At 36.0% G+C, this 15,423-nt stretch overlaps 1 protein-coding gene across 7 annotated transcripts in view; it reads right to left on the bottom strand.

Annotated features, from left to right (window-relative positions):
- The window catches only part of FRYL (FRY like transcription coactivator), a 241,985-nt gene that overhangs the window by 40,757 nt on the left and 185,805 nt on the right, over positions 1–15,423 (bottom strand). For all 7 annotated transcript variants that reach the window (XM_081049753.1, XM_081049752.1, XM_081049754.1 and 4 more), the window contains 10 exons: positions 14,737–14,887; positions 13,969–14,072; positions 12,912–13,097; positions 11,354–11,558; positions 9,804–9,925; positions 8,515–8,705; positions 7,046–7,140; positions 5,382–5,986; positions 5,007–5,104; positions 528–698 (listed from right to left, as the gene is read on the bottom strand). In XM_081049753.1, the coding sequence (XP_080905879.1) occupies positions 528–698; positions 5,007–5,104; positions 5,382–5,986; positions 7,046–7,140; positions 8,515–8,705; positions 9,804–9,925; positions 11,354–11,558; positions 12,912–13,097; positions 13,969–14,072; positions 14,737–14,887 (1,928 nt within the window). The remainder of the gene's footprint in view (positions 1–527; positions 699–5,006; positions 5,105–5,381; positions 5,987–7,045; positions 7,141–8,514; positions 8,706–9,803; positions 9,926–11,353; positions 11,559–12,911; positions 13,098–13,968; positions 14,073–14,736; positions 14,888–15,423) is intronic.

Here is a 15,423-nt window from a genome sequence, read left to right as displayed (position 1 = left end):
AAATAAATACTAACTTTTTATGCTGTTCTAGTATTTTTTTTAAATAATTCCATTTTTAGCCTCCAAAATCATATCTTAGATTAGGAAGCAAATGTATCATCAAAATAAAAAAAATTCCCCAGAGGAAATGCCTCTGCATACTCTATTATTCTAGAAGGGATTTCAAAGTCAAGAACTAATTTTGTAGAAATAAATACTATAACCATTCCTTAGGATCAAGACCACTAAAAACCCGTTTTAAATAAAGTTTAGGTTTACATTATCTTGAATTTATACCACTTAAGGACAGTGAATAAAGAAATAAATACTGAAAATGGCGGGGGAAAACCTTTATAAAAACTTTCTTTATACTTGAAAGGTATTATCTATATTATTTGTCTTTAAAAAGAGATATTAATCTATACTCACTCTCAAAGACAATTTGAAGATTAGTATCAGTGCTGCTTCTAGAAATAAGACTACCTAAAAGTTTTGCCAAAGAGCAGTTAAAAAAATCACCACCATTCCCCGCTTTTTTGTAAATTTACCTCTGCCAGGTAAGTCACAAGGTTAAACGTAGTATCTGAGAAGGAGTCATGAAGGTATCTACACACTACGTTGATCCAATTAGAACAGTCTCTGGAGTAAGTGTGTGTGCTGTACAAACTCATCATGTGAGCCAGATTGACAAGGGTTGGGCATTTTTCTTCTGCACAAACCTAAAAAAAAATAAAATTCACCAAAAATAAAGACACAAGTTTAAACTTGAATTTATACTTAAATGCACTTAATAAAATAATTTAGATGTATATATTGAACCTTTAATGCATTTTATGTCAATATAGCAGCAAAGTTAGAAGAGGAATAAAAGCACATTCTTAAGAGAATAATGATAGATGATATGGAAAGATGATTAATATGTCAAATACTTGTGGCTGTTAAATACTATGGCTGATGCTCTGTAAAACTGTCTTTGGTAACAAACCCATACACGGTTTGGTAAGCCCCATACTCGTATATCCTTTTGTAACTGTTTCGTAAAAAGAGTTTTGTTTTGGGGGGGCCGGCTCGGTGGCTCAGGCGGTTAGAGCTCCATGCTCCTAACTCCGAAGGCTGCCGGTTCGATTCCCACATGGGCCAGTGGGCTCTCAACCACAAGGATGCCAGTTCAACTCCTAGAGTCCTGCAAGGGATGGTGGGCTGTGCCCCCTGCAACTAGCAATGGCAACTGGACCTGGAGCTGAGTTGTGCCCTCTACAACCAAGATTAAAAGGACAACGACTTGACTTGGGGAAAAAAAAAGTCCTGGAAGTACACACTGTTACCCAATAAAGTCCTGTTCCCCTTCCCCAATAAAATCTCAAAAAAAGATTGAGTGAAAAAAAAGAGTTTTGTTTTGTAAAATCTACACATGGTTTGGTGCATAAGTAACTAAATAGGCAGGCTTAGCCCGGGAACTCTCAAGGAGGTGAAGAGCTGCTGTACCAAAGAAGACAGGCTTTAGTCTCAAGCTGTCCTGGGTCTCAGCAGAGTAGTCCCTTGCAGAGCCTCAGTGTGTGGGATATCTTCAAAGGACTTCACTGGACTCTGGTAAAACTGAGTCCTGCATCTCCAATGAGTGGCAGTCGGCAGGGTGGACACGAAACTGCTCTTCAGGAAGTCACCTAAAAGCTCTTAAGGTCCTTGGACAATCATTTAAAGGCCACTTCAAAGTGTGCTGACTTCCTAGAGTTTGTTTTGTTCAGTGCTATGGAATCTGAATCAAGAAATGTTTGGGAAGATCTCCCTTACTAAGTGCACCTTCTTAGTCTGTCTGTTTCCCGAGTTATAGGTAAGGATGTTCCTTATCCTCTCTGGGGGACATCCGAACAATGCAGAACTATCAAGGAAGGCACCATGCCAGTCTTTTATCTCTGCCTACTGCAAAAGGCTAGCCTCATTAAAATTTCTTTTAGTTTTCCTTTTTCCATTTTCCTCATTCTTCCACCTTATTGATGTATGTATGTATTTTCAAACTGCCTAAAGCATTGAGTAAAGAAAGTAGATTACTACCTTTTAAAACACATATACTGTAATTTCAACTTCCAGATGACTCTGATTTATTTTAATGCATCATGTGGACATTATCACTGGATAGCCCTGAGATATGAAGGGATGGATGCAAGACTGCAGAGACTAACACAGTGCCTTGTAAGTTATTTTATAAAATCATTACAAGCAGCTGGTTTCATGCACTAGCCTTTTTTACCCAAAAAACAGACACCAGGGAGGAAAAAAATGTAAGTTGATATTTCTTATTTGTATTTCAAAATATAATACGTTATTGTACTGTTATTTTTTTTAAATCTCAATTTTATAATTTCATAACAATTTATTTTTCAGGAAAAGCTTTTATAGTTTAAAGAATTTTCCTGAAGAATAAGATATTCTATAGAATTCTTGTATTCTTAAAGAATATATATTTTTAAAGAACGATTTTTTAAAAACTATTTTTAAAAAGAAAAAGAAAGGTTTTTAGAATATATGTTGTGCAATTTTATAATAAAGGGCTTAGATTTAATTTTGGAATTTTTGAATTACCAGGTTAAACTATGATCCAAAAAGAATGTCTTACAACAAATGTTTCGAGTATACTGTTTTTGCTGTGATGAATAGCTGAAAAGGACTGTTTTTCCTGAGTGTTGCCTCATTTTGAAATTCTATGGTCTCGAAAGGCACAAACAGTTGAACCAGAGATATGTGCCTAATGAAGAAGCACATAATGGTAGAAAATTACTCAACAGTTTAAGTGAGGGAATAATTAAGAAACCAATTTAATTCTTATCCTGCAGCCTGCTGAAAGCTTAAGATGGAACCTCTGTGTGCTGATCAACAGGAAGAAAACAGACTGGAAAAACAATTTATGACTCACAGAAAGCCATATATTTGATTTCTTAAAAACAAAAGAGATTTTTGGAATGTCCTGTTCTTTGCCTCAGTTATGGCAGAAGAGGCTTGCTACTCAGGGGCCTCGTCCCTCAGCGGTCCTCATTTACCCAGCACTTAGCAGGGCAGAGCATTGCAGCCGATACTCTTAAAAGCTTCTATTTCTCCTATTAGGGGACAAATGCTTTTTATTTTCTTGAAATCCCAAAGAAGGCCAATATATTTTTTTCCTGTAGGAAAAAAATATATTTCCTAATATTTTCTTTCCTGTAGGAAAAAAAATCCTTGTTTACATTTTCTAATGTGTCACTAGAATAAAAAATTGAAAGTTATTTTAATAAATTATTCATTTTATATCACTTTTAGACCTCATTAATTTTAGACCTCATTAATACATTGTTGTTGGGTTGTTTTAGGCAAATAATCATTTTCTTTTTTTTTTTTAATTAAACTTTATTGGGGTAACCATTGTTAGCAAAGTTATATAGATTTCAGGTGTACAATCAATCATTTTCAAAACTGAGATATGTTTTCATCAACTATAATAATGGCTATTTTTAAATACATGCTTTTAAAGTGATTGTGTTAAAGATCTCCCCATATCTAATTTATTTAGAAATTTAATTAAGAGGTGGCTTTAACAGCATTATTTTATCACGTATTTTCTGGTCATTTATTAATTATCTATTAAGATAATGAAAATGATCTTACTCTTTTTAACTGTTAGTGTGATTACTTGGGTGGGTAGTATCTTTCACTACACCGGCACCTAGAGATAAATTTGAACTTACCAGTATTGACATTTGGGCCTTGGAGAGGCGGGTGTTTTTTTTTTCGTTTGTTTGTTTGTTTTTTTTGGCTTTATGCATGCTTGCTCTTCCATTTGCTGCTGTGCTACTTGTTAACTGAATCTCAGCTTTAAAAAAAAATTCCTTATATAAAATATAAAGTTCTTCCAGAGAATTATACTTGCTTGTGCCCTTTTGCTGCAGACTTCTCTGATTTTTCTCCCAGTGGTACATTGTTTTCTCACTGATACTGCTATTTATTCACCTCCCCCAGTTCACCTAATTTCCTGTTGTATGTATATTACTTATACATTTATATAACACCTTCTTGTAACTGTTTTACATTTTTAGTCTGTGAAAAGCCTTATTTCCAAGACTGAATCTGACCAAAAAAATTTAACGAAGGATTAAGTTTAAGCAGAAGAGAGTTTGATTTTTGTTGTTCTTAAGAGAGGAAATTAAAAACATAAAACTTCAAAATCATATTAAAATTAAGATCAAGAGTTATAATACTTTTAAATAAATGTCAACAGATGATTTAAAAATAGCTACATTCCTGTTTCAGAACTGTTCAATGGGAGGGAAAGAGCCAAATAAGGAAAACAAAAGAATGAATGAGGCAGAGAGATGAAGTGAGTATTAAAAGGAAAAGGAAGAGAGAACTTTCAGAATCCCAAACTATATTATGCCCTCTTCTTCCTCAGGCCTTTTGCACATGCAATTGCTTCTACCTAGAAAATGTCTACCCTCAGCCCTGCTCTGTTTCTTACCCAGCAATCTTACCTTGGTTATTCCTAAGCCTTCAATATCAGCTTAGATGTGACTTCCTAGAGAAGACTTCTGCTTTAGGGACCCCTAGAATACTCTGCTCTCCCATTGTACTTATCAGATGCTACGGTAACTGTCTACTTCCCGGATTGCATCCCCCCATAAGGCTCACAAGAGTCGGTATTCCATCTACTTTAATTATCCTTGTATTATCAGTACCTAACCCACTGATCAGTAAATATTTGCTAGTCAACAAATGAACAAATTAGAAACTGCCAGAAAGATAGAGAATAAAGTAGGGAAGTGGAGCAGAAAAAGACTCAGACTCAGGAATGTTACTCTAATGAAATAATTTTATTCACTGTCATTTGTGCAGTTGTAACTTACATCATTACTGTATGACTCCTTTATATGCATAAAAATAAAAATTTAGCTGTGAAATTGACATAACAAGTGACAATAACCCCCCACCCCGCCCCATTCTGTTAAGATAAACTCCAGAAAAATTTCCCTTTAGTGTTATCATTCAGCATAACATTTGCTTACCTTTGCTATCCGGCTAGCTGTTTCTTTGCAAAACTGAGTTGGGCTGTCAAAATGCTGGATTAAGTGAGGCAATAAGCAAAGGATGTTAAGAGGAAAGCCTATCAAAAAAAAAAAGAAACAATAACCAATTTGCACATCATTTTAAAAGTTAAAGATATTTATTTTTAATGGTTCACAGAAACCATTTTCTTTTTATTTCCTGCAGTGCTCGATTTTCTGAATTCTGTTTTTGTTTTTACCAAAGAATTTAAGCTATCTCACATATTTAAAAAATGGTAACTGCGGAAAAGCAGATATTAGATTTCCAAACAAATGATTAGTTTACATGCAAACACATTCAAAAGCAAAGAGTAGGAGCAATTCTATTAACATCACCTGACAACTGGGAAGGATCCACCAGTGTGTGTTTGGAGACAGCAATGAGTTTACTGAGGAGATGCACGGTCATTTCTTGTGTGGATACTGAGGTAAAACCCTTAAGGAAGAGCTGCTGAAGGCCTGGAAAGTTATTCCATTTCAGTTTGCTTTGTACATTTTCAATCTTCTCTCGACTCTCTGATTTATCCAAAGGCAAATGGATAAGCAGTTTGTTGAGAAGCCTGAGAGCCAGGAGGTATTCGTATTCATAATCTGATTCCAATAAAGATGCTGCTATCCAAAAAATGGTGGCCATCAAGTTGGCAGGCTCAGTAGTGGGCTGCACATCATACAACGCTTTCTCTCTTAGAGAGGAAAGGCTTCTAGTTCTTGCTAAACTACTGCTATGGTTCATCCGTCCATCCATTATATCCAGTGTGTTACTCCGCCGCCGGTCACCTCTTCGGTCAGCAATTAAACTTAATCTCAAAGAGTTACTTCTTGCATTACTGTTATATCCCAAATAACTACTATTAATGGGACTTGTGCTTAGATTGAGTTGTCCAGTGCTTTTCCTGTTAGCTGCATACTTGTTTCCCATTATAGGATCATGGTATGAGGTTCTTTAAAAAAGAAAAGATAAGATGAATGTGTGCACAATCACTTGTTTTGCTACATTAATCGTACTCTTGAAAACACTGAAAAGTGATAGCTGTTACTAGGAAAAATCATTTTTAAGTTTATCTGACTGCTTACTCAAGTTTGAGTTTTTTCCTCCGTACAAAAACACAATGTACAACAGGATCTTCTCCTGTGGCGAAGTATTTCTTTTGAGTTGGATGAGGCTTGACTAGAAGCGAAAATGCTGTTATACTTATCACGGATAACTCAGCTATGGGATTTAGTAAACATTACGTCCAAAGCAGACCTGATCCGTCTTATCCCCAAACTCAATGGTCCCAATGGCCCTATTTCAGTCAATGTGCACTTTCCAAAAAAACCAAGATCAGAAAGTTTTGATTTGTCCTTCTCCCTCACGTCCAATTATCATTGACTGAAAAATACTTAAGAATATTTTCTATATGTGCCAGCAGAATGCAAATTGCGAGGAATATTAGATAAAATCTACTGGGGGAGAGTGGTCCATAAACAGATACATTTATAGCCTGTTAATTGATGTTATTAAAATATGAAGAAAACACTAAGAACCCAAAGGGTGTAACAATTAGCACTTCCCTGGGAGAATCAGAAAAGCTTAGCTAGGAGGGAATATTTGAGTTTGGACTTGAAAGATAAGTCATTCAGGGTTTGCCAAGGAAGAGAAAGTGGGAGGGAGGCAGCTTCAGGGAGAAGGAACATATGTGGAAGGTGTGAGTCCTGAGGGACCTGGCCTGCTGGGGGGACAATCGGATGTTGAGTGTGGCAGGAATGGAGCTTGTCATGAAGCCTGAGTAGCACATCTCTGGCTAAGACATTAGAGGAACAGCACTGCCACTTCTTAGCTCTGTGACTTTTCACATGTCCTCACTGTCTGAGGCTCATTTTTCCACTGGTAATTCATCGGATTTCCTTAGTACCATTGCCACTATCAGTATAAGAATAATATAATGGTACAGTTAGACATATTTAGCTACTGAAGTTTCAATACACAAATCTACAGATGGCCTGGTTTAAATTCTTACTGAGAAAGGGCAGAAAGAAGATCATAATGCTTCATGGTTTCAGCCAAAGTATCAATTGCCGATTCCAATGTGAGAAGAAGCTCAATCACAAATCCCTAGGAAAAAAGGGCAGACTTTAATTAATTATGCTGTGGAAAAAAGAAATTGCAACGGACTTCCTGATGAGATTTAAAAATAGAACGCACTCCACATTAACATTACAAAATGATTAAACTCTTGAGCAACAAGATCTTGCTGATGAAAACTCATCAAAATAATGGTATAAATTGATTATAATGGCACCAAAAGTCACCCAAAATTGCTTAGGCCAGACATCTGGGAGCCATCCTCATTTCTTTCTCTCACATCTAAACCAAATCTATCAGTAAGTCTTGAAAAATATTACTTTAAAAATATATCCTAAATCTGACCCTCTTTCTCGTCTCCATAGCTTCCCTTAACCTAAGCTACCACCATTTCAGCCAGAACTCTTACAATCACCTTTAAACTGACACCATTTTGCTTTCACTCTTGTCCTCCTAAGATCTCCACCCAACCTACCAGAGTGAATTTTTGAAAAGCAAATCGTACCTATCACCCTCCTCTCAAACCCTTTGGGTGGTTCCCAATCAATTCAGAGTAAAACCCCACCTCCCACCAGGGCCTACTAAATCGCACACGAGCTAGGCCTGCATACCTCAATCTCCTGCTTCTGGATACCTCCATCCAATATACTCTAGACACAGAAGTTTCCCTGATTTTCCTTGAAAAAACCTGTTGCTTCTGTCTCAGGGCCTTTGTACTTGTTAGTACATGTCCCTTTGCCGGAAATGTTCTTCCCCAGAATCTCACAGGAATCACTTAAGTATGTGTTCAAAAATCACCTTCTCTGAAGATCATATATAAAACTACTCCTTCTTTCCCATCATTCTTGAACCCGTTACTCTACCTTAATATTTTCACAGCATTTATCTCTAAGTAAAATTGTGTTATATATTACTGGTGGATTAAGGCTTACTTCCCCAACACAATGTGAGCGCCAGAACGCCAGAAACTTTGTCTTATCCACTGCTGTATGTCCAGTGTCTGGAACAGTGTCAATAAAATCATTCATCTATACTGACTTAAATTTTCTACTGCAACATTTCACTTAATTTATCTTAGAAAATGAAATTCAATATTCTACTTTACATTTAAATTTACCTTCTTATCTCTTTTACCTCGTGGTCATCCAAGGATAATATCCAGGGCTGTGAGTGTGTGTGTGTGTGTGTGTAAATGTAAAGCTTTCTTTAATAGTCACTATTTCATTTGATTAGTATGTTATTAAATATTAATTTAAAAACTTTAATTCTTTGCCTGCTTGTTCATACCTGACATAAATAATCCTACAGGACCATGATCTTGCTCTACTTATAACAATCTACGTTGAGCACTAAGTCCCTGACGAGTAGATGCTCAATAACTGCTGAGGTAATTTCATGAAATACCTGTGCATCTTCTCCTGGGTCCCCTACAGTTTCCACAAGTCTGGAGAGAACATCGGAAAGTGTAGTTGCAGAAAGAGGCTGCTTTAGGGCCCTGAAAATCTGAAAGGATCTCCCGGCATAGTGTCGAGAAGAACAAGAAAGTGCTGTTTGCAGCGCAACCTCACTAAGATGATGCTCCAAATGAATTCCTTCTGTGAAAAAAAAGAGGAAATAACAGGATGGTTCTTATTTTTCTGAATCTAGGGGTTATAAGCAGAGGCTAACCATTTAAAACCCAGTGCCCAGCACAGTACCTACAAAACTAGGTAGGCACTCAAATGTTATGAGTCAATGCTTTTTCTTTTCATTAAACGCGATCTGCATTTTAGACAATTCTTTACTCTTATCTCCAGGGAAGTAATCCTTGAGATTACTTTAGCCAAATCATGCTTTGCTGTGACGGCTGTCCTGTGCAGTATACAATGTTCAGCAGAGTCCCTGGCCTCTCCACAACTATATACCATTATTAACCACTTGCCCCTGCACCCCAATTGTGACACAAATGTGTCCAGACATTGTCAAATGTCCTGAGGGGCAAAACTACCCTTAGCTAAGAACCAATGCTTTAGACACATACATTTTTACTATAATTTTCAGAATGTGTTATATTTTAAATCACAGAAGGTTGGGCTGTACCTGTCTATAAAGAATTTTTAAGTTTGTCACCTCTACATATGTTCTTTAATGTAATTTTTTCATTTTACACAGTTGTATTGTCATTTTTTGATGCCATCATATATAAAACTAAGAACACCAGAATGTCACTAGTTGCTTTCTTATTTTTAAGTAATAACTTAATTTTTCTTCAAACAAAACAAATCTACTGCCAAAAAATGTATACAAGTGGACACTTTGGTCAATGTTGCTCAAGCAGTAGTTCGTCGTAATTAGAAGTGTCTGGACACTGATGGTAACCACTTTGAGCACCTCTTTTAATTGCAGAAGTAAAACGTGACTTGTATTCATCTTTTGTCATTGATATATATTGAGTATTACAATTGCAATAGTTTTTTCCTTTCTTAAACTGTGTATAATTTTTTGGCACCCTCTGTATTATTGCTAATAAGTTAAAAAAAAAGAAAACCTATCTAAAACTTTTCATTTTAGACTGTCAACTTTTTCTTTTTTGCTAAAGATTATCGGCAAAAACAAACCTTTTTTTTTTTTTTTTTTTTTGGTAACCATTTCTACATCATATTAAAATATCTCATGGAAAGTAAATATTATCTGAAATATTCATTGAAAGATACCTGAGCTTGACTGCTTAAAAACAGAAACCACATGTTTCAAAAACGTAGTTAACTGTTCAGCACTCTTTATGCTAGGATTCTTGGCAGAAACATCCTCATGGTTCCAAAGGGGTCCTCTTTTTCTGAAAACAGAGAACAGATGTAATTCCCTTGGTTTTTAGTGTATATTAACTGTTTTACCCATACTGGCCTAAGATACACCTTTGCAATTAGAAAGGATAGTAGTTGAATAAATCAAACAGCATGTCACACAGTCACACACCTACCATTATTATTTGTACATGGATAAGTAATGAGTTATAGCAAGTAAGGGAATATCCAGGTTACATATAATGTCAGTCTTCCATCATTACAATCAAATTCTCTCAGAGGTAATAGGAAAAGATGACAAATTTTGCCAAGTGAGAAGAATAGTAGTTACAGCCTATGTGTTACAGGTCAAAACATAATTTGTAGAAGACAGACTATATTTAGGTTATAATGCAAAGACAATGATTTACTAGTGAAAACTACAGGGAAAGTTTAACACGGTAACGTCCTGTTGATTCTCTGCCTTTGCATACTTAAAGCCACCAGCTTGATTAATAAGGGTTAAGCCTAAAGTGCTCTGACAACCTTTTATGTGGTAACTCCACCTCCACTCCTTTCCATCCTGTACACTGATTGCTGTGAGGCTGATTTTACCAACATATTTAGTTTGTTTTTGTTTTGTTTTGTTTTTTATTTTAACAGGACTTTTATTCTGGAACAGTGTGTACTTCCAGGCCTTCTTTTTTCCAAGTCAAGTTGTTGTCCTTTCAATCTTAGTTATGTAGGGTGCCGTACAGCAACCTTGTGGTTGAGAGCCCACTGGCCCATGTGGGAATCAAACCGGCAGCCTTCGGAGTTAGGAGCATGGAGCTCTAACTGCCTGAGCCACTGGCCCAGCCCCCAACATATTTAGTTATTGTCTTCCACCTTCCCCATTCAGCTCAAAGATTTTCAACAATGTCTGCTTTCTTGAAAGATAAGAGATCCATAATCTATGATCTAGTTGTCATGCTCCTCCAGTTTGAATTCTCCTAAACTTTCTTGTCTAGAAACTCTTTCCTCAGCATTACAGCCAGACTGGATTATTCACCACTTCCTAACACACTTTGTTTTCTCATACCCCTAAGATTTTGCTCTTGCTGTGGAACACCAGCCCTTTTCTCCCATCTATGTTTCTTCTTTTATGGTGCCTTGCAAAGAGTAGACCATTAATAAATATTTGATGGTTGACTGATTGGTAAAGTAGCTAATCAAAGTGGAATATGTATTTAGAAAATACAGTATTCTCTTTGGGCACTTGGTATCCAGACACAATTAAGGCCCTTCTCAGGTATAACGGTGAGAGTACAAAAGAAGAAAGTCTCTGGTGGCACCATAATTTTCTAAATATTGCACAATATAAACCTGCATATTTCAAATCAATGGCACTTCAGAAAAAAATAGGGTTTGCGGTAGCTGACAAATGAAAGAACGACTTAATACATGTATGTCGCTGGAATGGTAAGAGCGGCAAATATTACCTTGAGGTAATGAACTCCATGAGGGTTTTGACTTTTCCATCCTGCTCTACTGAGACGTCGACCTCGCTGAGGATAGTCGTGTGCAGATGGGAAATGGCTGCGCTGTTATTTCCTAAACTGATACTAGAAGAGGTAGAACTTGAGCTAAGCCCTGAGTCAGTCATAGGGGAGGGCTGGTAATCTGGTATAAAATCACTAACACCTGCTGAAAGAGACAGACTGTCATAAATACCAGAACAAAAGAATCTCTCACAATATTTAAAGAACTGAACTATCGTCCCTTACAGATTATATTGGACATGTAAGGGACTCTGTCAATGCTAGCTGACACAAATCAGTGCTCCTTCTGCTGGAGCCTCATAAGCACCAAATTACATCAAGTGAGCCCCCCCCCCCCCCCCACACACACACACACTGTTTCACGGGCTATTATAATATTAAAACTTAACTGTTTGGATTTACTTTGCAGTTCTCTGCTGCCATCTGCTGAAGAAAGGCGAAAGTGGCAGTTTCCCAATATTTTGGTGTATTTCCTCAACATTTATTAACTCAGTCACATTTCTATGATGTGAACTGATTTTCAATTTCTTACAGAAAGGATTCTATACTTGTTGCTTCATTTTACTTAAAGAAAGGCAATTTCAAAGTCTATTTGTAATATTTACATATGTCAATTATTAAATAATTTTAAAGGTTATTACTAATGCCCATATTTACAAAATGGCAAAAGAGGCCTTAAAAACAAACTATGGATTTTTGAATAAAGATGCTTTAACATAAAAAAGGCAGTAAACTTTATTCCATTTATCTTTTAATCATAGTTTTAAAAGGTGAGTAAGTTTCCTAACAACTGTTTGGGGTTTTTTTTTTATTAACTATAGGGTATTAAGTAAGTAAGTAAATAACATGGTTTCAACTAAGCAACTTTAAAATTCCTTAACTCCATATCTGACATTGTACGATTAGGAAGAAAAGTAATTTTATTTCAGTTTTTCAAAACAATTACTTTTCTAAATTATCTATAATTAACCTGAGGATACTAATGAATGGAATAAGTTACGGCTATTAGAAAAGAAGGGAACATAACTTGCAAAGTAAAAAAAAAAATTCACATCAACAGTGAAATAAATTTTATATTAAGTTTCCTTAATTTGGACCTCACTACCTCAAAATGTGTAATTTGAAACTTACTATACTTCAAAAATGTGTAACATTTTAAATGCAGTAAATATAATCAAGTGAATAAAAAAACCTGAATTTCTTCCTTTGTCCATTTTTCAGATTTTGGATTAGAAGGAATCTAATAAAGTTCAACATCTTTTTCAGAACTAGTGCTTATCATTCTATCTTCAGCTTACATGTTCAGAACTTCAAATTTTTTACAAAGATCCTTAAAGACAATACAGACTCAAATACTCCAAATTAAATTCCTTTTACTGATCAATAAATAATGTCAAAACTACATTAAAAAAAATGTACTCTAGTATTTCAAGTTTTATTTATTTAATTTTCACAACTGCAAGATTCCACTTTCAAATTATACCGTTAAAGCAAGTACCTGTGAAAGTATAATCTAAGTGTGCAACTTGTTTGACTGTGAGCACCCTGGGCTCATTAAACTCCTTGTTCCTGAGAAGGACAGAAGCAACAGTTCGGATGTTACTGTTGGATCCCATTACTATTAATAAGTGCAGAAGCAGGCGTTTGCAATGTTCATACACCTCAGGGTGGCAGTGGTCAAACCCTAAAAGGAACAGTAGAAAATAATCATCAGTGAAGAGAAATAACGAGTATCCATGCTACCAAACTCATATTTTAAAGAAATGCAGAAGTTATGTAAACTATTTTGTGGAAGATGACATACTACATACAGTTTTCTTGGCCTACAGTCTGTGTACATTTTTACAATAGCCTACTGTCCTGTAGTACTAGGGAAGATCAAGATAAATTTGCAATGGGTTTTATGTCTAAAATTTACTCAGCTCTTAGAAATTGCTACATACTACTACACGTAAATGAATTTTAAAAAGGTGGGCACTTTTGTGCCTAGCACGAATAGAAAGTCCGTAGATGTCTGATTACCAAAGGAATGAAGAAATACATATGTAAATGTGCACATCAGGAAAACTTAAGAGAAGAGGGCTATCTTGATTTGCTTCAGGACACCAAGGAGACAAGCATGCAAGGTATTGCTGATGTGATGGATGCCACATTTCTTGCAGAAGGCACCATGGAGTTTCAGCTGTAATAATCAGACTATCCACAATTCAACTCTTTTGGGAAACACTCAGAACCCATTTCAATTTTCCATTTATCCTGAAAGTTTTCACCCCTAGAGGTAAATTATTCTTGCTCCAGCTACAGAATTTTTCCTGCTACAGGATATGTGTGTTTGTGTGTATGTGGGAGGGGCCATAAGATAGGAACAGGAATGGGGATTGACTTGCTTATGGTTAAAAGAAAGACTAGGAATCACCCCCACTGGACCACATGTATCATAGTAAAAAGTTTTATGGAAATAACAGAGAAAAAAATAGGAACATAAACACGTAGAAAACCACAGTGCCTTTAAATTATCATAAAAATATAAAATGAAAGAATTAGATATTTATTACCTATAAAAATTGCATGAAGAAGAAGATGGAGGTAGCTTCCCCATTCCACCTTCACACTATGATCAATGATCAGATCAGTCAGAAGGATCACGGCTATGTTACACCTATGACAAATAAAAGTATTATTAATTATTTACTAGAGTAAACCTAGAGAAAATCTTATGCAAATTCCTTCAAGACTTTATATTGTATTTTATGGAAAAATACAACTTTTCAAGAAAAATAGAAGAAAAGAAATATAGCCGAAGAAACCATTAAGTGATAGTTTTAGAAAAAAATATATCTGCTAAGGGCTCCTTGAAGTCAAGGGCCATATTTTCTTCATCTGCAACCCTAAGACCTAGCATACTGCTTGCCACATAGTAGGTGTTCAGTACATTTGGTACATGAATAAATTGAAAAAAATGCAGTAAATGTTCTACTGTGATCCTGTTAGGTAAAATGCAGTTGAACTCAATTCAAAATAATAGTGCCTACTACCATAAAATAATATTTTTCCAGATGTAGTAACTGGGTCCCAGAAAGGTCAAGTAACTATGCCAGACACCCAGAAAAGCAGCAGCACAATTAGATTTAATAATATTAATGGTAAACAGTTAGAATTCTGAGTTTTCAGATTCCTGAAAATGTAAACACATCAACCTAATATGTTGCAGTATCTAATGAAAGAAGATTGCTTTTATTCTGTGACGTCAGATAGCATACAGAAAGCTGAAAGTGTTAAGCAGAATTTGGCTGGTATGAAATAGGAATGACGCTGTAGTCCACCTGTGAAGAGGTAATCCAGGTGATGATGTTTCAGGCAAGTAATCCACCAGTGGTGACCAGCAGCCTCCAGCTGGTGGGAAGGGCAGTGGCTCTCCTTGATTATGCTCCATCACTTTCAGTCGCCAATTAGAATAAAGTGGCATTGAATCACCTATCAAAATAAAATGATCTCATTTTCTACACCATCTACTTTCTGCCAATATAAGCAAACTCTAGTAAGACACCGACTATGTATATAGCATTGGAAAGTGATAAAAATAATTTCCCATCATTTTGACATATGTTTGCTAGGAAGACCTGGGTACAAATATTATCAAATTAAGCAAATCAGAGAGAAAAAGAGGTATCAATTCACGTTCCATCCTTTAGATCTCAAAGCAAAACTGCATTAGCACTTCATTATGATTCCATAATTGATGTCCAAGACGTGAGACCACATTATAGGTGAAGCTGCCTTGTAACAAGGGCTTTCTGGTAAGTTACTCAAATCTAAATTTCCTGAGATAGGGCCAACACAAACCCATCTTAAAAGGAAATCTGCTCTACCGCAGTGGGGCTGCAGGGTGCAGTAAAAAACACCATCAGGAAATGTGAATTCTGTGTGACATGGGTAAGTCACTTAACCTCTCTGGACCTCAGTTCCATCATGTGCAAAATGAGGAGATTGGACCAGATTATCTTCAGGGT

This window comes from Rhinolophus hipposideros, assembly GCF_964194185.1.
Source record: "Rhinolophus hipposideros genome assembly, chromosome: 1".
Classification (NCBI taxonomy): domain Eukaryota; kingdom Metazoa; phylum Chordata; class Mammalia; order Chiroptera; family Rhinolophidae; genus Rhinolophus; species Rhinolophus hipposideros.
Note: the sequence above shows the minus strand (reverse complement) of the source record. Positions and strands in the feature narration are given on the sequence as shown.